Source organism: Anser cygnoides, chromosome 7 (assembly GCF_040182565.1).
Source record: "Anser cygnoides isolate HZ-2024a breed goose chromosome 7, Taihu_goose_T2T_genome, whole genome shotgun sequence".
Classification (NCBI taxonomy): Eukaryota; Metazoa; Chordata; class Aves; order Anseriformes; family Anatidae; genus Anser; species Anser cygnoides.
In genome coordinates this window covers 13,459,242-13,480,479 of record NC_089879.1, presented here as the reverse complement: position 1 = coordinate 13,480,479, position 21,238 = coordinate 13,459,242, and the positions used below count along the sequence as shown (strand labels likewise).

The 21,238-nt window shown below is 38.0% G+C and overlaps 1 protein-coding gene across 4 annotated transcripts; it reads right to left on the bottom strand.

Annotated features, from left to right (window-relative positions):
• Positions 1-321: 321 nt before the first annotated feature.
• Positions 322-21,084, bottom strand: PCGF6 (polycomb group ring finger 6). 4 transcript variants are annotated; one of them, XR_007161955.2, is made up of 11 exons: positions 20,803-21,084; positions 19,907-20,006; positions 19,253-19,349; positions 18,596-18,651; positions 17,478-17,537; positions 16,777-16,885; positions 12,430-12,457; positions 9,059-9,157; positions 5,839-5,925; positions 4,169-4,236; positions 322-2,003 (listed from the first exon to the last, which is right to left on the bottom strand). XR_007161955.2 is itself a non-coding variant. In XM_048060398.2 (10 exons), the coding sequence occupies exons 1-10, from the start codon at positions 21,082-21,084 to the stop codon at positions 1,947-1,949; spliced, it is 975 nt and encodes a 324-aa protein (XP_047916355.2). In that variant the 3' UTR covers positions 322-1,946. The 4 variants fall into 4 exon arrangements, 1 of the variants encoding a protein (XP_047916355.2); XM_048060398.2 differs by lacking the exon at positions 4,169-4,236; XR_007161956.2 differs by lacking the exons at positions 4,169-4,236; positions 12,430-12,457.
• Positions 21,085-21,238: the final 154 nt, after the last annotated feature.

The window sequence follows — 21,238 nt, the reverse complement described above, 5'->3', positions numbered from 1 at the left end:
GAATGGCAGAGAAAGACCTGGTTCACAGGGGACTTCACAACCACCAGAAACATGAACAAAAATAATTTAGTGGCTTTGACAAAGAGATGTCTGCATTAAGCACAAAAAAAAGTCTTGTAACTACATAGGCCCTGTATCTGTGTTGAAAAATCAATTGGAGATTCTGTAGCCACCTTTCTGAAAGCCACCTTTCACCATTACACCTTATAACTGAAGTTTGTGATTCTAACAACCCCAGAGCACATCCAGTAGTTTCAATATTAAATTGCTACAATTTTGAGGTTAACAGAGGTAGCATGGAATGGAAATATGAGAGCTCAATTTAAAATTGGCTAAAATAAACTTTATTTTACTGTTACAATATATAATCTCTTATCAACACAAGTCACAAAGTGTTTTACAAAATAATCCCATTTTCTGCTGCATTTTAAACACTGATTTTGTACAAACTTCCAAAGTAAAATAGGAAACCGTAATTATAAATGTTTGTTAATTTTTTTAGGAGCTTCACAGGAATTACTTCAACTAAGACTTTATCTTATGGTGTCATCTTCACAGGCAAAACTGCACATTTATTGTAAAGACCTGAGGAAGGATACATGAAAGCTTTCTTTAGACAAAAGATACCAGTATTCCCAGGTTGACAGCACAGCAGTGAATATGACAGGGAGCAAATGCATTTGAGCTAACTTAGGCACCCTGAAATGCCTTACAAAGAAATCGCCACCCCCTTTACTACATTGACCATCAAGGGAGCCTGGTACCTTACAGCAGCTTTCACAGATCTCTCCCACATGTATGACTGAGAGCGCAGCAAGACCGTAACATACAAAGCTCTGATCCTTAATGCTGCACAAGAAACAGTGGAAATCTTAAACAGAACTTGAGATATCATAATTATCACAAAACCCTAGCATTTTTATGTTAATTAAAAAAAAAAAGATATCTATTGTCTTCTGGGAACCTGGTAGTAGTAACAGGCACGTACTATGTTATTTAACATCCTCAAACCTGGTCTGCACTAATACACATTAGAAAGAGTGGAAAAAGCTACTATTTTTTCACTGCTGCTAGAAAGATGTGTGCTAAGATTAAAGAACCTGTATTCCTGCTAGTCAAGTCATTTGACAGATTTTACGTGACAGCAGAACCAAGCTGACAGTAATTATTGTAAATACAGCAAGCAGGTAGAAAGAGGTGCTACGTTTTTTTTTCCATGCATAGTTTAAACAGCTTACAGCCAGCTCATCTCCATTAAGAGTAGAGATGCATGATCCACCATTTGGTATAAGTCAAGCTACCAGCAAATCTATCTCCAGTGCAAACGAAATTGTTTTTCTTGAAGAAAAACAAGTAAATTTAATGCTACTTCTAGAAAAAATGTTTGTGATACATTATTTTCTACCTATTTTGGTCTGCATTTCAAGAGTTCCCTTCTCCCTAAATCACATCTGAAGACAAATGATCACTATTCACTTTTTTCCACCAAATGACCGTCCCCTCCCCAGAACACATTATACTGCCCACTGAAGATCATCCCTGAGAGCACTGCTCTAGCTAGACACTTAGAAAGTAAGCAAAGTCCTATAGCTTAGAGGAAAAGGGCTGCTCACCCTGTGAGATCTTGTGGTTTTAGGAAGTATTTAAAGAAATGCAGCAACTCTGAGCGTTTAAAGTCCCTGAGCTGAGTGAAATTTTAAGACAGTCATTTTTAACACAAAGCATAGCATAGCAACATCCATAGCTGTACCTACAGAAGCCTTTTTTTTTTTTTTTTTTTTTTACAGTGATAAAGTCAGATGTTAAATTACAAGCATACAGCAGTTAGCAGTGGTTCCTTTTACTTGCTTCCTGTCACAGAAAATACGATGGCCTTCTTTGGTGAGAAACAGCAGTGAAGAAGCTTGATGACTTTGGATTCTTTCACCTTCTGATGTATTAGCAATCTAAGTTATGTTTAGCGGAGACACCACGAGGCCATAGTGCAGTACAAGTAAGCCATCCTAGAGAGAAGAGAGATAAACTGTGTTATCATATCACCTTCTCCATGAGGCATTTCCATCACAGCCCGATATGACACTTGTGTGGCAGAACTGCAGCTTCAACCTCCCTCATTTCAGAGCATTCCCCTTCCATAAGAGGAATGCAATTTTTTAAGTATTATAATGGAATTGTCTCATTTTCATATAATAGGCTCCCTTTACAACTTATATTGCTTTCCACATGATACTACAAGGCAGAATAAATCACTTAAATAGCTCTAGAACGAGCTGCCAAAATCTGGCCATTAACTCAGGACACCAAAAGTCAAAAAGACACAGAAAGAGAATGCAGGAAGACAGAGAGGAAACACATAGTTGCCTGAGCATGGAACTCAGATTCCAACTTCTAATGTTAATTTTATTAAATTCACTGGTGGCTCTACCTTACTTTTTGCAGCTCTACTACCTTTAACAACTGCGATAACTAAAATAGAAAGACAGCATAACAGATCATATGGAAAGTAAAACTTTATTTTTAAATAGGAAAGCACTGTTTACATCTCTACAAGCTAGCCAGAGTCTTGAGTATGTCAGTAACACATTTAATATAATTCTGTCAGTTTTTTCCTTATGCAGAAATAGTTAGAGAAACTTATGGTGCCAGCTTACCATTTCTTCCTAATTCTAGATGCACAACTAAACACTTCTTAAATCCCCATGCTTCTACTGAAGTTAACAAAAGAACCTTTCACCTGTGAGATGGGATACTTCCTGACTCATTAATGTCTTACTTATGTCACTTAATTCACACGCACAGCTGGTGAAAGGTCTAGCAGTTAGTCTGCTTCCACCTCTGAAACCTGTTCCTGCTACTGATCCCCTGGGAATCTGACTTGTCACGTTAGACCTATTTATATGGACAGGCTTTAATAAATGTTTTCTTTTGAAGAGAGAAATGCATTAATCACAGCTGACGTGTTAGAATTTCTACCGTATTTTGTTGTTGATGTTTTTATCCGTTAACATTAGGACCTGAGATATGTTCCACAGAAGGTACAGTTCTGTGTGAAGGGGCGCATTTAAAAAAAACAAAACCCACGAACTTTATAGTGACTTGCTCAGTCACTTTCAAATCCACAAACTTTGCATCTGCAAGTCAAATCCAACGGAAATAAAATCCAAGCACTTTGTTTCTGATCTCCAATCTTGATCATATGACTGATATCATTGTGTCCAATGATTCAAAGGGATTAAAATGCAGGCACTGAGAAAAGTGGGTCAAAGTATTCTTTTGTATGAACTGTCAAGAACGACATTTACTCCATGCCTGACAAAGTGGGGTGACTGCATTGCAAGGTGGAGATAAGAGAGCTTGTCTTCACTTCTTGTTAGGTGGAACAAGTCCTTCGAAGTTCCTTACCAACCTCTTGGCACACAGTATGTTGCTATACCTTCACAAAGCCATATTTATACTCATTGTGCCTGCTGGCTACTTCCATAGAAAAAAATAAAGCACATTCAAAATTCCTTTAAGACAACTGTGATCAAAACAATTTTCCTCTATGAAAAAGTTGCTTAAAGAGAAGAAATATTTGCAAGAAAAAATGCTACAATGTATTCTTTGATTAATGAGTTTTCAAATGGACCTATTTGGCAATAGGACATTTACAGAAGTTAGCTATTTACACAGGAAATATCCTTCTTAAACCAAAGGCCAAGCCAAATGCAACTACTTCTGTACAAAGAGAAGCTGAGACTTAATCCAGTACTGGTGTTGCATACTCTGTAATTGGTCTCTTTTCAGATATTATACGTTTTTATGTCTGTTCAGCTGCTTTCTCTAGATACTATTCTGAAAAGGAAATCTAAAAAGAAAATGAGATCTCACTGCTTATTATAGATCTCAAATCAGAATAATTCATATGTGCCCAAAGAAAAGCAAAATGAAGTACAAACCCTTCTGACAGCAACCCCCCACCCCCAGGGTTTTGCCACAAGCTTGTAGACCTGGCCTAAAATGGAAAATATCCTGCCCGTTAAAGCCTTATATAAACTTTAAAGTGGAGCTGAATGACAGAAATATCATAGCATATGCACTTCTTGATGTTTTAAGAGCAGCAGTGACAAGAAGCGCCCCACTTTCCAAATTCAATATCCCCACAGCAAAGAGTAAAACACTTCCATACCAGATGCGCGCTAGAGGGTCACACTGATTAAATCAGATCACTGCTCTTACTGCCTAGCTCAGGAGACACTAAAAAAATACAATGAGATTGGGTTACAAAAAGGTGAGAGTTACAAAGAGAGCAGTATAATCTGCAAGACCTCTGTGCCAAGGGCCAGGGACATAAAAGAAACTTCTCTCTTTAGCTTTTCCCATGTGTGAGCTCATTATATCCATCAGTGATGCAGAGCTTTGAGAAGGACAATTTCAGACAGGAGAAAATAACCAGCAGCTTGGCTCATGTTGCATTTGTGCAGCAGAGGGGACGAAGGTAATGCAGGGAAGAAATTATATGCCTATGTAATTAACAACAAGCTTCCTTCCTCAGCTACTTGATCAAACTCTTAATCAAGGCAGATCTCAATGCTTGGTAGCAAAATTGAGCCTTTCAAAAACTTCTGTCAGTCTTTGCAGGAAATTTACTCCTTGCAGTAAACTTCAGAAGTTTTAGTTTTAAAAATTAAGCAGTTACTTCTTTTCATATTAATTCTCTGCAGTAACATTTGTATTTTTCTTCCCTAAATAGAGTTAAAAATCACATTTCAAGCTAATTAGAGAGGTTCAACCAACAATCCCATTTCATAAACCTTAAATTGTCTTTAAATCTACGAGGCTGTAACAAATCTGTAAAACTGTACTTGCTGCACATAAGTGCAGTTAACACGATTAAAAACAGGTGTGTGAAGTAAAAAGATTTTTTTTTAAAGCCTTCTATCAAGTACTCAAAAATTAACATTAGTCATTTACATTCAACCACTAATAGTTACCTATTTACTCCAATTACAGCAACATAAATAAGTTACTATGGGGTCTGTATTAGGAATACTTATTCTACCATCAGATTGTAGTCCCGAAGCTGGGAAAAAATAAGAAAACCCTGAAGAAGGTTGAACATTTAATCTTCCAACACTCGTTGGAAAGGCACGTAGTAATTCTGAACAGCTAAATCCCACTATCTTGCAGCTATATTATACTAGGCCAGATTGGTTAGGGCTTTGAGCAAACTGGTCTAGTTATCCCTGCCCATTGCAGGGGTGGTGGAATTAAATGACCTACAAGGTCTCTTCCAAACAAACCATTCTATGATTCTATGTTAATTTAATCATGCTCTGAGACAGCATTACACACAGATGCTCAGTATGGAAAAAAGACAAACCCAAAAATCGAAACACAAAACAACTGTGAGCATTTTAATAACTATTTAGGAGGAGTTAAACCCCCTAAAACATTACAGTGATCATGGCCCAGAAAAATAAATCACAACGTCTGTTATGCTGCACTGAATTCTGAGAAACTTTTCCAATGTAAATACTGCCAAAGGCATAAATTTGAACACGCATTCTTTGACAAAGTGAAAATTATCTGCCTTTCTGAACCAACTTTTCCTCAGCAATGAGAGTAACTGCTGACATGAATGAACTTGCAAGTGGAAAAAAAGCAACTCAAAACAGGTAATTTTCTCCTCTAACAGTGACTGTACTCAAAAACCAAACCAAAACAAAGAACATTTTGCATAAGCTGAAAACATTTTCTAAGTGACATCTTCAGATAAGTTAGTGTTACCTAATAGTTTAAATAATATTCTAATTTAAACCAGAAAACTTAGCACAAAGCCCCAGCCGCCATACATACCTGTACAGCACTCTCTCCTATGACTTGCCGGATTTCCCTCAGCGTCTGGTAGTGTTCTAGTAGGTGATCACCACATATTATGTCGACCTGTGAAAGACCACAAAAACAGTCAAATTCAACCTACCCTTAAACTAGCAAAAAAATACAATTAAGCCCTTTACATTTGATATTTCATAAAGTAAATCCAATATTGTTTGAAAGAGTTGAATTCTAGCGTGTTTGACGCCACAGGCATCTTGACCTTTGCTGTTCAAACGCGTTTAGCATGCACAGCCCTAATGCTCTCCCCAAATTAGGGCTCACTTCTGGATCAGAGAAGACAGTTTGGTTCGCTCCCAGTTGGGCATGTCCACTAAAAAACTGTTTAGGAATAGCTGTGATGGATTCAATGGGAATTTAGATCACATATTAAAATGATCCCACAAACATCCTGAGTCATTCATCAGCTGCAAAATAAGGGCAAGTTGTCAGTGCTACTAGCAAGAAATGAGCCAGCGCTTCCTTCACTCTTACTGTGAGTGAGAAAATGTATGAGTAAGTCTGCTTAACAAGACTGCTTGGAAGAAGGGTCTGAATAAAAAAGAATAAGCTCACTGTATGCCTCTGTCAGCAAATACTTTTCACACAATCCTCCTTCAAAATGCAATCAATACTTCCGCGATGCAAGTGAAGGGCATATTCTGCAATTCTAACGTCCTCTACTGCAGCTAAACCATGTCAGTGATGTCTGCAATTCTGGAGGTGGCACTTTTGTTAAGTAACTGCCCGCAAAGACTGTTACTTTGGGAAAAAATAGATTCAGACTGAGGTATTCTGAATGCCTCGACTATTACGAAAAATAAGCTTCTTTATTAGAGCAGCTAACACAGCACTGTTTCTCTCACAACTGCAGCTTGGTTATATCCTCCTTATTAGCAATTCCTAGACATGGAAACCAGAGGGCCGTCACCTGAATTACAATGACCAAACCTCAAAATCAAGAGCGCTGACAACATGCTGCTCCACAGCTTTCAGCAGCGAGCAAGATTACGCTTTGCCACTGCACTAGTCAGGAAGCAGACTGCAGTATCATACATGTACTCTTACATGGTTTCTCTTATATAGTCTTCCACAATAGGATGTACTTTGTGCTTCAGTGCAATTTGTCTGTATTTATGCTCTTCTGCATTCTGACCCACTATCTCTCTCCTGTTCTTCATGAAAAGATTTAGGTCTGCTCACGCTGGCAGGCTATTATTCTCAGAAACCGGAACACAAGAATTCTAATCCTTAGAGACTCGGAACAGGTTTATTTACTTCATCTATATAGTGTGGGAATAATGCAGAATACTCCATTCGTGCTAGACTTAATCTTAAATAATAATTCCAAAATGTGCAGAAGATGTAAATTGTGTAATATTACTTCTCCTTTTAGATTCTAGGAGGAAGCAGCAAGAAAAAGCCTGGATATAACATTAAAAATTTATTAGATATTGATCCACATACATACACATGAATATATATTTAACATCAACATTTGGCCTTTTTAAGAAACATATCTTTTTGTTTTTGAAAGCTGGTTATAGTTATTTCTCCTGTTTCCCTTGCATTCTAGCCTCTAGATTTATTACTCTAGAAGGACAGACATATCTGCTTTGCTTTCCAGTGATGAGTTCAATTACTTCTGTTTCATAAGGCTACTTACACGATTTTTGTACCATAAAGTACTGAAAACTCAATTTTGTTTTCACTGGTACATAATATGCATACAGACACACTTTATATTTTCTATAAAAATAGAAAAAATAACCTATTTACCCAATATATGATATAAACAGACATAGGGGCAACTGCTGATGAGTTTTCCAAACAGAATGAGAATTCTTGTTTCAAAATATCTCACTGTTCATCCTCCAGCTGTTCCACTTTCAAATAGCAGTCATTAAACATCAGTGTCTTCTAATATATTTAGAATTTTTTCTCATTCACCTCCTTATAGTGCTCAGAATGCCAAATGTCTAATCATCAAATTCTAGCACCGAAAGCAGAATTTCTGCTAGCTAATTGTTATGCTAGAATTCATTCTGCTAGGACAAAAAAAAAAAAAAATATACAATGAAAAAAATCCTAGTTCAGCATGGAAAGCAGTTGCAAAATGTATGTCTCGGAGCAATCCTTGTGCCTTAAAAAAAAATAATATATTCTGTTATGAAGGATGCACCAGCAATAGAAGTGGTATAGATCTACTACAGTCTTGACTAGCTGGGAAAATCAAAGCCAACTAGTAGTACTGACTCCTAGTGAGACAGCGGGAAGTATAAATTCACCTTTTGTTGAAAGGAAAATTGAAGGTGTATCTCCTTAATAACTCGGTCACAGCTTTTAAAATTCTTATTAAAATAAAGTAGCCTTTCCATTATGGCAATTATTTTCATTAAGTGACATGTTTACTGCACTCAATAGCTATTTATGTAACAAACATGATAACAGGCAACTGTAAGTTAATGCTTACCAAGTAAGCTGAAGTTAAAATGGAAAGCTGTCATATACAGGACATTCCTCATAAGATTAATCCCAAGGGGAAATCTGGCCTAGAAAGCATTAGATCTCAAATCAATAGTTTCTATGCCAACCCATATTATCCAGGGAAGGACAAAGAAAAAATTTTGGAGGTCAGCATGAGTATCTGGGCTAGTTATTCAAATGCTGGCAAGGCTTTTCGTTTCCCTTAGCTGTGATTTTCTTTTCAAAAGGTACCAGAAACCATCTGTTTCAGCGCCTAAAAATTACCCAAAAAATACATTTTTGGAAAGGAAGTCTATGAAATTATCAGCTAAGACCCAGTAACCTTTACCCACTAACAGTGGATTAGAAAGTGGTGAAGTCCAAGCAGAAAGTAACTAACGGGGAAAATAATTTTCAAGTTACCTCTATTAGATGATCTCAAGATCACAAAATCTGAAAGACACCCAAAACACAGGTCTAGCTTGATTTTGAAAGATTGGTTTTCAATTTCATCTTCTGAAATCTTACGTGGCACTTCAGAAACTCTATGCAAATAATAATGAGAACTTAAACGTGTTGCAAATTAGGTGGGAGAGCTGTTCCTTGAGGATCACAACACTTCAACAGAATACTTACTCAAAAAACCCTATGTTACTTCTACACTCTTATGAGCAACAGAAACATAGGCATTACATTGATCACAGCAAACTAATACATGCCATTACAAGTGGCATACCTGACAAGCAGGGTCCAGATCCATTTTTCTTCTGAGGAACTTCTCCACATGTCCAATTGTTGCCTCCCCTGAAACACGCACAAACTTCTTTTCCAAAGGCTGTAAAGAACAAATTCAAGATCTTAAGACCCTGTACATATTCAGCCACCATCCCTGGCAAACTCCAAACCTGACTGAAGGCCCATTAACAGCTGAAGACAGCTTAAGTTTTGGACCTTTCTTTGATATACTTCCAGATTAGCTCATACAGATGAGACTAAATGTGTATTAACAGATTCCATGTTCAAGCTTCCTGCTGTTTTAAACAAAAAATAACCACCTATTGACTTCAGTCCTATTTTACTATTGAAGTAGTGGAGAATAAGATTTCCTTTAAATTCAGCACAAGAACTGGTATCACGCAGCATTTTAAGAACTCTGCTCCCCTTCAGTCCCAGAAAGCAATTACTCAGAAGAGTAAGAGACTTCCAAAAATTTGCTTCTTTTCCACAAATCAGGCTTGTGCATCAAACATGAATTCACATAGGTAAACCGTATCATTTTGTAACCAAAGGACCTTAAGTTCCTTGGCATGCTAGAAGTATTATGACTCAGGCTGGGATCGACTTAACAGTCCATGACATTCTAGAATCAATTAAAATAAACTACTACGCAGAACACAAGGGCAAGACTGGTCTGAAACCTTTTTGCATAATTTCTAAATACTTTCATAGCAAGGACTGCAACAAGATGATATTTATTATGTTGACCTCCACAATTTTAATGGGTTTCTTCTCTGTGGATAAAATTTTAAAACAGCTGACTGGCGATACAGGCAGCAAAGCAAATAGGCACAAAGGCAAAGCAGATGACTGCATTCAGAGTGATAAATGGATTCCCTTTTGTGTCAATTAATTGGATTTTTATGTTAACTCCTGAACAGCTGTGATTTACTATCCAGGTTCATCATATTCTTTCCATTTGAAAAAAGGGTGGAGGGGGAGGGGGTCAAAGACTGCCCTTGAATTCAATCACAAATTAAGATACATATCTGTGATAACTGTGTTTTTGGAACAATAGTTTGATTTATTCACATATAAGAGCTAGAAATGCCAGTAAGACCTGATCTAGGCTGATGCAAACTTGATTATGCTGGGTTTATGCTTGCTGCATATATAAATGATGGTTTATGGCCAAAAGCCTTGCCTTTTAACCTGTTCTCTCCTTCCACCCCCGGAAAAAATATAAAGAAAGACAAAAAGGAAACCCTTCATATATGAAGTTCAATACATAGTTCAGAAAGATACGGTAGATAAGAAAGAATAATGGTAAAAAAGGATCAGGGTATGTTTTGTGAGAAATGCATAAGAGGGATTTGGAAGGCTGATGAGTAAACCTCTTGATCATAAAACAGAAAAAAAAGGCATGAAAATGCAGACAAAAGGCAGGGAAGAAATACAGTGAAGCAGGAAGTTAATATGCAACAAAGAAATCGAAAATGCAGTAGAATAAATATCAGTTAAGAGATGTAGTATTTCTTAAAAATCATACAGGAATCTAAATATGCACAAATACAGAATGGCACTTTAGTCTATGGATGGTAGGATTATAAGCAGTACAGAACTATTCACTGTGAGTAAAGGTGGGCAGCCCTTCACCTTCTACATCTTCAGAACACTAGAGTTAAAGCGAGTGGAGGTACACTACGGCTTAAAAGGGAAAGACACACAAAATCACTTTTCTGGGTCACAAACACTCCTTAATGATGTTAGAGCAAGTATTTTTTTTTAAAAGGAAAAACTATTCCTGTTGGGATGGCATGCACCTAGAAGAGTATCAGATAAAATAAGTGTCTGACACAACCATTAATATCAGAAAACGTAAGTTAATAAAATGGTTGAACTGCCCTACAGTTATTCTTGTTGGGTTCAAAATGAACAGGACGAAAAACAAACCAGAAAGAAGGGCAAATAAGATCCAGGAAGGATAGCAGGTGATAGAGAGGTAAGAAGAATATAAAAACAAACAATAGTGTGACAGGTAATGAGTAAAAAAGAGTAACAAAATGCTGTGTAGGTGCAGGGGTATAACAGGTGAAGAAAATTATCCATGCACATTTTCAGGAACATTGCTCCCCTTCTATAGATTAACTTCTATTTATGAAGCTGAACTTATATTTCAACTCTGTGAATATTAAATGTTACTTCTTTATTTGAGAGTTTGAAATTGCTTGCTAAGCTCTGATAATAACAAATGTGGTTAGTATTAAAAAGAGCAGGAGTAACTGCAGTCATACCTAGTATTTCAGATTTGTGCCTGAAAATATACTTATTTAAAGATCAACTCAGCTGAAAACAAAGGAAATTGGTTAAAAAAATGGAACTAGGACAATCCATACTTCCATTAGTAACACACTTTTTGATCAAATTCTTCAACAGTAAAATTGGAGTTTTGTTGCTAACAATACCAGTAAAATGCTCTTATATTCTGTGCCATTCTATCTCTTGATTCCTACATACAATGAAATACAATGAAAGATAAAATGCAACATACACTGTATAATTTATAATTATAACTCCTTCTTGCTCCTAAATAGAATCTTTTTCTAAATGTTTAGCCAAAATAGTGGAATGACATACTCTGCACATCTCTAATTACAGCCTATGAAATAATTATCGCAGTACACAATGTGCAGTTAATCTACAGTTTTTTTTTTTTTAAACACCAATTCAGCTCAGTCTATACTGGAAGAAGAGACATTCTTTAGCGAGGATTGGGAAAGCTATTTGTTGTTTAGTAGAATGACCACCATTCAGACAACTAATTTTGTTAGTGAAGGAACATAGAAAAGAATAAATTTGCTGCAGACTAAGGAAGTGCTTTGTACTGTCCAGAAAACTTGCATCATTTTTCTTGTTTTAATTTCAATCATATATCAAAATAGACTGTTTTTGTGCTTTGGGTGATGCTTCCTCTGAATAACCTAGGTGAGCTCTCCACTGCCATTAGGCAATCTTCTTCAAAAACAGGTTTTTAAGAGAATGACTACACCGTTGTTTAAGATTCTGAGAAAAGATATACTAATGCACCTTTTAGAAGGAGTTGCAAGAATAACAACCTAGAATCAGCCAGGGGAAGTTTCATCAACATAATTCCCATTCTCCCAACAGAATTTTAGTTTCCTAGCCTTGGAAGCATTCTCCTACTCTGCAATGCTACACATCGATAGGCGTGACCATACATTCTAATGCAGGATTATTCATTTATGCTACGCTGGTGAAAGTTCAGGCTGCATTCAATGTAAGAAAAACAAAGAAACTAAATTAGGTACATTCAGGTTACACATATTTCTGAAGTAAACCATAAGAGAAAGATTCAAATCACATCTGCACCTTAAAATTCCCTGTGCCTTCGTTAGCTCTGAAAAACAAGAGAAGAGTAAACACAATCAATATTGCTAAGGTTAACAGTTAGGAACACCCTCAAGCTCTTTTCCTTACAATAATGACTTGCTGATTTAATAGTCTGACACACCAGGCTTATTTTTGAATCAGACTCTTCCTTTCATTAAATTCTAATATATAAAACAATATTACACTGAAGTTATATATCTTTCCCACCAAGCCTTTATTTGGTTCCCCATTTCTTTTTTGTGAATTCAGCTATTTATGACTTTAAAGTTTGTCTACATGAAATAGAAAATAAATCAACACATCCTAAAGCCATATTTTACACACAATAACATTAGTTTTCATGGGAACAGGCTGTAATATTAATGCTGTTTAAACATCCACACTTCATTATCCTTGATGTTTGGAACTTTAACAGACAGTACCTAAAAGCTGCTGACAGAACATGCCCAACCACTAACGAGGCTTTCTGGGCCAGTGGTTGGCCTTCCAGACTATTTATAATCACAGGATTAACGGTATTACTATCTAGGAACTCAGAAAAGCAGCAGGTGCCTCTCTGGAAGGTAAAACACGCAGAGGGTAGCAAATGACCAAATTCCTACCTGCCTTCAATAGAAGTTCATTGATTTACACAGCCTGAGCACGTGACTCAGTTATCTAGGCTCCACATCTCCATCCTGTAGGGCAGCATATCAATTTCTCAATGAATTAAGCACAGCTCATGACATTCCCTTACTCTTGTATTATTTTAGCAAGTACATATGTATAGCAAGGTTAAATTGCAGTATTTCGCTGCATTGGAAAAGGCAAAAATCAAATAGCACTATAGATTAACTATATTTCTACTGACCATTTGCTTGCATAGCAAGCATTTGTAATGCTTGTGCAGATCACATGTTAGCATGGCACTTCAAATTACTGTAATTAGATAACTCCACCTCTAAATACGTACAAACCATTGGACAGACTTAAAAACTATCACCAACTTCTGCCACTGAAGTGAAATTTAAAATTACTAAGAAGCGAACATACAAGCTTTTCCACTCCTGCTGTCATTTTCTTTGATATAGTTCCCCTGCCACAGGAGACTATTTACTATACTCTAAAGACATAACATAGACGATCTAAAGCTTTCAAAGTAAAAATTCCTGCTGGATTGCCCAATCTATTCTGAGTTTTCTTTATACAAAGAGCTTTCTTAACATCTCATTGCCAAGATAAACTGTTTGATTTTGACCTTTGAAGAAAACAGATTAACCCTTAAACATAAGGTATAAGATAAGATCAAAGGCTAAAAAATGTTTCAAAAATAAATTGCCACAGATGTTAAGCCATCATCCTTTTTTGTTCCAATCCTTCTGTGCTTCCTTCCATACAAATAACGAAAACACAGTGGACAGTTTCACATGCTATAGATGTTATTTGCACATTCATGCTTGCTTTGCTGCTAGCACTAGAATGGAAGCTTGAAATAAAACTACCAAAAAAACCAAATACAACACGGATTCAAAAGTCATCTTGTTCCACACACAGGCACGTACATGTTTAACTAGTTTTGAGATCTGAAGTGTCTGACTACTTCTCTTGCTCTGAAAAAAAAAAAAAAAAAAAACAAAAGAAAAATGTACCTGCTGAGAATCATTGGGGGCCACAGGGGGAGTAACCGGTAGCCTTTCACAGCAGAGATCTAAATCGAAGTACTTTTGCCACAATGAATTCAAACTGTATCTAATCCTGCAGTCAAGATAATCTAAGGAAGCTTTCTATAGAGCGATCAAGAAACAGTGTTCCAACCTGAAAGGGACATACTTGGAATAAAATTTAATTTCAGTTATTAAAGTCATTTTTACATTGTAACCGGCAAGGAATCACTCAGACATGGGAGTGTTGGTGTAAGCATGCTCCTTCTGCCACCTGGCGGGCCAGCCCTGCAGTACCTGTCACAGGTCTCAGAATGAGCATCCCTCCTACTCATGTCTAGATGCTAACCTGAGATACAGTCACAGCTGAGGCAATAAAATAACCACATGTATATTCCTAGCCCAACACAAACGTAGGGTAAATGGCATTAGATTTAGTATTTTCTACTGAAATTTCAGTCAAAGCGTTTTAATTTATGTCTGTATGCATCCATCTAATCACATTTTAACCAACAAGGTAACAAATCATGCCTGAGCACTAGGACCACTGGGACCCTGCATTAATTATATCATGAGGCTTATACAACATTCATTAAAGAAGAAAAGCCGTTATAAATACGATTAAAAACTATCTTTTAATGCTCGCTAGACAATACACATTGAATAGCTGTGTCTTTGCTTTCCTCTCCTTGTTCAATATGTGATTTTGTTTTACTTACAACAATCCTACTGGTTATGTGAAAGCATTAATTTCCTCCTAGTCTCACTTATGCCAACATCTGAATGTATTCCCACACTATCCTACACAGCAGAATAGCAATATAATACCTTGTTTAAAAAGAGGAACCTGAGACAGACTGTGTCGAAAAGTAACCAAGGATGGCACGTGCTCAGTTTGAGACAACTAAAACTGGGTATGACTGTAGAACACTTCATACTACTGTTTTAGTCACGACTCCCACTGCTTCAAGCTGTATTTGTGAGCAGGAGGCACCCCTGCAAGTCACGCATATAGGAAACTAACACAGAAGTCAATTATGTGGAGTCACAAGCGTTTTTCATGGCACAGGCAGGAATTCTTCCCTAGATGTTTAGCTGTAAGCCCTGCTTTCTACAATCTCCCGTCTCATCCATTTAAAGAAGTAAGAAAGCCACATGATGGTTAACCACACTTAAAACAAATAAGCCACCCCACCTACATGATAAAAATCTATCCATACAAGAATTTTTTTACGCTCTGAATAAAGCCAGGCAGCAGAAACATTGGATGTAAGATGCAAAAAAGCTAGGACATGAAGTCAAACCAAGTTGATACGCTTTGCTCATAGTTTTCCAGTTTGTGAGGCCTTCGTTTTCCATCATTTGTGTAAATTAGTTTGCAATAATTATGTATCAAACTCTCTGAACATGTTGTGCAGACAGGCCAAAAGCAGAGGCAATCTGCATAGAGGGGTATGCGCTGCACAAGAGTCAAGCCACTTCCCCCCTGCACAGTTAAAGCTTTTAATCCACATTACTTCTCAATCACTGCCATGTAAATCTGCATATGGGCAAAGCAATACAATTTCTGCTTCCTGTGTTCCTGAAAACAGCTCAAACGTCTGGGCTGGAATTTCTACGCCCCACCCCTCAAGCTATAGCTAAAAGGTGATGCCCAATACAAAAGCTTCAGTGTAAGTCATTAAAGCCTTGGAAACTATCAGGCTAACTTAATAATAGACAGCACTGTTAGTCTCATTTATATCATTTAGGGAATTAGCACTCTTGCTGCTCGGGTTTCCTAGCTTGTTTTGGTCAGATAAATTTACAATAAAACTTGCTTCTTATGAATTATCAAACCACCAATTGCATTTGACAGATTCCTTGTAGGTCTCAAGTTCCTAGCACCTTGTCAGAGAAGTTCCTTAGCCCTAAACGTTGGAAGATAGTAAGTACATCAAGAACGTATTTCTACTGAAGTAGCATGATGTCTACGTGCATACTGTTTACAAGTACTGAAGTGGTAAAAACCTGACTGCATTAAGTGATCTATATTGCTCAGCAAAGCAGAAAAAAAGACTCTCCTAGGCACAGAGCATCAGGCAGACACTATATTTCGTAACTAGGAGTAGAGTATTTTAGTCACTTGTGCCTTGTTGCTGTACCTTGAAGGAACTGTACTGTAGTGCCCAAAACATTAATACTATGCCAATTTCAGAGATGTTTCTTTGCTTCCTTTTTCCCTAGTTCAGGAGGGCTACAACCCTTTCTGGTGAGGTGTCATTAGAATACGTGATTTTTCTGGCTAATAAAAGCATGTCATCATGTACAGTTGTAGCCCCCTAGTTCCATGAGCAAGTCCTAGTATAGTCATCATTAACGGTACTGCCACCTACAGGGATTTAGGAAGCACAAGAGAGGTATTTTGTTATTCAGTTTACTGAGACTATACTATTTTGTTGAAAATAAAAGGAATTCTCATAAATTTTAAAGCTCTACACCTTTTAGAAATCTATTTTCATAGGAAGATACTTTAAATATTTAACCTTATCTGCCTCATCTAAGGTATTTGTAGTTGGCTGTCACTATTGCACAGTAAGCCAAAACCAGCCCCCCACCTGCTACTCAAGATGGAAGAAGTACGCACTCAAAGAAAACTAAGAGCCCTCACATCAGCCACTTGTTTTTCCATTTGCCCCCAACTCACCCGATGAATTCCAGAAGTATTGAGATGTCAAGTTCTGGTGGGATCCGGAACACAGAGCCCAGAACTTTTCGAGGTCTTCCTCTGCTCGCTGGAACTGGCTGTGGGACAGCTAAAATATTCAAATAGCCAAAATGCAAACACAACTTGAAATAAAAACAGCATAAGACACTAATGTGTGCCAACCAAAACTGATGAGCTCACGGGAAGAAAGTGCCCATGAAATTCATCCTAATTTTTTTTTTTCCAAATCAGCTGTTTATACTTTTCATCCTGGCTATTTGAACCAGCATTGTATTAGCTTTCAGCTCAGCATCTCTCCAAACACAGGTTTATTTGACAGTAAGACAAAAATAACTAAGATAATCCCTCGTCTGTCTATGGATGTTCAAGTTCTTATTTTTACACCTTCTTCACTTCTAATGTTTATTAAGGGCTAGAAAATACTATCTGCACATACTTTATATATATTTTCCTGGGTGGAGGTGAAATATAATCTGTAAAAATACCCAACCACAATCTGGGCTTAAGTGTTGCTCATTTCATCTTCTATTTGTGTAATTTGAGAACTATGAAAACCAGAAATCTCATACTTTCATTACCACCTATTTTCTTTAGTTGTGAGCTAATATTTCAAGGAAAGCTAAGATAACTGGGATAGTAAATATTTCCTTAACAGCGTCCTCTAAATGATTAAAACTCACCTGGTTTGGGCACTTCTAATCCTCTTTCTTTATAGAAGTCATGCATTTGCTTTTTTTCTCCTGAGAAAAGAAACCAAAACAATACAGAAAAGATTAGAATGTTATTTCAGATGCTGAGAACATTCATACAGTTTCCATTCATCAGAGCTGAAATGCTTTTCAAGTGCCTACAGACCTCCATTATCACTAGTATTCCATACAAAGTTGGGCCACTTAAAATACCTGGACTCAGATTTTGTTAGTAAAAACTGAAAAAAAAAATGGAGAAGTGGGACAAAAACCATACCGAAATAACTGCACAAAGAAGTATCCTACTGGCTGTCATTACTCTTCCTTTCATATCATCTATAGCCCATGTATATAGTCCACTAGACATGTATGTTTCACTCAGTCCACCCTAGCGTAATGGACATGTGACAGTGAACGCGCCTAATAAATCAGTAAAAAAACATAGAAGTGGGGAGAAAAAAAAAGCATTTGAGAGAATCAGTCAGTCCCAGTCCCAGCAACTTTTTTTTTTTCCCAACTGAGACAAATGAGCTATTGATTAGATGGAATGCCATTTTCTTTAAATAAAAATACAAGGCATGACTACAAAATATTATCTGGATGTGTATTTGTATACAATAATGCCTGCGTTGCATTAGAGAGCAAAACAAAACAACTTCAGCACAGTGACTGCTTGGTCCATCATCAGAATGGATGCTTTTTTCCATTTCGGTGTTTTTCAGGGAAAAACACAAAAAATAGAGTTGTCATTTTAAAAATAAACTGTGTATTAGCATGCAGACAACTACACCTGGAATAGCAATTTAATAACAAAGTTAACTGCAGCATCACTGCTCTTTCATTGTAGTAATTAAAAATAAAACTTCCCGATCACTGTTGCATATTATGTTTCATTCTACACATATTCACCTGTCCAGGGTACATATGGCTATGCATAACAGTAGTTTATGGCCAGAAAGATGCCAGTTTGCACAGATAATTCATTAAGATTTATAACCAAATGTTATGGAATTATTTTAAGGAGCTAAGAGTTAAAAATGAGACTTCAAATAACCGTCCTTTCTGCTCATGCTTTGAAACTCTAGATGGCAATAAAGAAATGGACTTACTTTCCTCTAAATTGACAACTAATTTATAGACTATGTCTTGTAGCTGCCGGTCCAGCCTATCAAAGAGAATAAAAACAAAAGTGTATTTAATGTAAAACATTCTGCATTATCCCAAATTGGGAGAAAACCACCAAACATACTGTTGAAATATTACATACATAAAAGTGACAGAGCAGCAACTCTACCTGCCTTAATTCATGTCTTCACAACAGAGCTCCAATAGAAGCCATAAAGTTAAAAAAACAAAAAAACAAACAAACAAAAAAACCATCACCCTTCAAGAATTGCTTAAGAAACCAAAACTCCATTTTTATAGTTAAAAACTAAACCATGCCAACAAAAGCTTGGTCTAAAAGACAATCAAAGCAAATAGCTAAGATCTCATATCATCTGTAATGCTGTGCAAATGCATAAAAACACCCAGGGTGGAAGGGTAAACATTCCCTAGAAAGGGAAAAGAATTTCAGAAAACAAGAAACTGAATAATTTTACTTTTGCTATTAAGCTTATACAAAACAAAGAACACTCTCTCTCTTGTAACGGTTCCTTCATTTGAAATAGGAAAGCACTATACAGGCACGGAAAATGAAACATTTAAAAGCAAAACAGCAAAACTCAACTGAAGTTACACCTACAAAAGTGGCACAAACTTATTACCTGATATTATAAAGGGGCTGTGTCTGATGTACAACTATATTGCATTTTGGACATCTGTTGCTATAGTAGAAGTGTCTCACTATGCAGCTTTTACAAACTGTAAAGAAAAGAAGTCCATTAAGACACATGTCCATTATACAACAGCATCTGTTTAAGCAAGAGAAACAATTACATCTAGTCTTGTCTAATCAGGTTTGTCAGAGACAAAATGAAGTCTTCCAGTGACTCTATCAAACTTAAGTAAACAGCAGCTACCTGCCCGTATGGCATACAGTACTCCTAAATATTTGTACATTATAATCCTACTTATATATGTATATATTTTAAAAGTCTGATACGTATTGCAAATTCTTAGAGTCTGCTTAAAAACATAACGTATGTAGTAGTTCTGTTTTTGTTTTACGTGGGCTTCCTGTTTCTCTATATAATATTCCTTTCTTCCCTCTCAGCTTGGGTAACTAAGCTGACTTAATGATTTTATGATGCTTGACATATCCACAAACGCATTTTCCTCAAGGAAATACACAACAAGAATAAACACAACACATGCTCACTATAAATAGCAAATTACCTTTGTGAAGCCAGAACACCTGAACACCTGATTCTTGTTTGAATTTGCATCTAGACTCTTAGAATGGAAGTACCGGTACTCACAGGTGTGCAGACACTCTGTAATAGTTGTAGCATCAATAAAGTAACCTTTGCAGATGGAACAGAGGATGTAAGGGGTCAACTCTGCCAGGTTGATCATCCGCTACGAACAAAAAGAGTTGATAAGAGTTTAAATATAGAGGCTAAGATGTGAAGTTATGCATTTGCAGCTTCTGAAATATCACATCCCTAAACCATGAAAAAGTTACAGAAAAAATTACAGAAATGGGTTTTCCTAAGAGGTCAAACATTTGTCGTATAAAGCTCTTTTCTAAAGACTTCTGCCTAGTTTTCAGAATTGACCTTTTTTGTGGTCAGTGATCCATGGTGATCCAGTGTATTTCATGAATCCAATTTATTTCATGAGCTGCTTAAAAGCAAACCACAAACAAATCTTTTGGGAAAAATGATTCTGAATACACTGTGTAAGAAAATATCAAACACTCCGCAAGCTTGAAGTGAATGCTAGTGGCAAATAAAATCATTATTTGGAAAGCGATCAGTGAACGCATAACTAGTGCTGCCTCCTGTTTCTGTATGCAGTTAGAATTTATACGGCTACGTATGGAAGTGTGCAACGAAGTTTTGGCGCTCCAGGTTCCGGTTACGAGGTGCATTTATGAGGACTGTACACACGGAGTTTCCCTGCCAGAAGCCTGTCACTTCCCCAAAGGCCAGCTTTAGCAATGGTTTAGCTCTGGGTGCTGTGCCTGAGGAAGCCAGGCGTCTTTTTACACCCTCCCCTCCCCCCGCTCCCCTCAGAGCCCCGCCATGGCGGCGGCAGCGCGCGCCCCCGCCTCGAGCCGCACGCGCCCGCCGGCGGCGCGGGGCACGCCGGGAGCGGGGCCCTGCCGCGCGACACGGCCGCCCCCCGCCTCACACCGCTCCCGCTCCGCTACCTCCCGGTCGTCGTCCGAGTCGAGCTCCCCGTCGTCCGTCCCGAAGCGGGCCCCGGGGTCCCCCTCGAGCTCCTCTTCCTCCATCTCCTCCTCCTCGTCGTCCTCGTCGTCCTCCTCGTCGTCGCCGCTGGACTCGGAGCGGCTCCGCTCGAACTCGAACGGGACGGAGTGCGACCCCGAGCAGCTGGGGGCCCCCTCCATCTCCCGGTCCTCCTCGGCGGGCCCCGCGGCCGCCCCGTCGCCGCCCGACAGCACGGAGCCGGCGTCCGCCTCCGCCTCCATCGCTCGGGGTGGGGGGCGGGCACCGGGGGCAAACGCGGGGCCGGCGGCTGGCTGCCCGCGGGGGGTGCTGGGAGTCGTAGTCCGCCAGGACACCCGCGGCGCGGCACCCGCCCCGCACAGCGCTCCCCTAGCCCTTCACCCCGCTGCCGTAAAC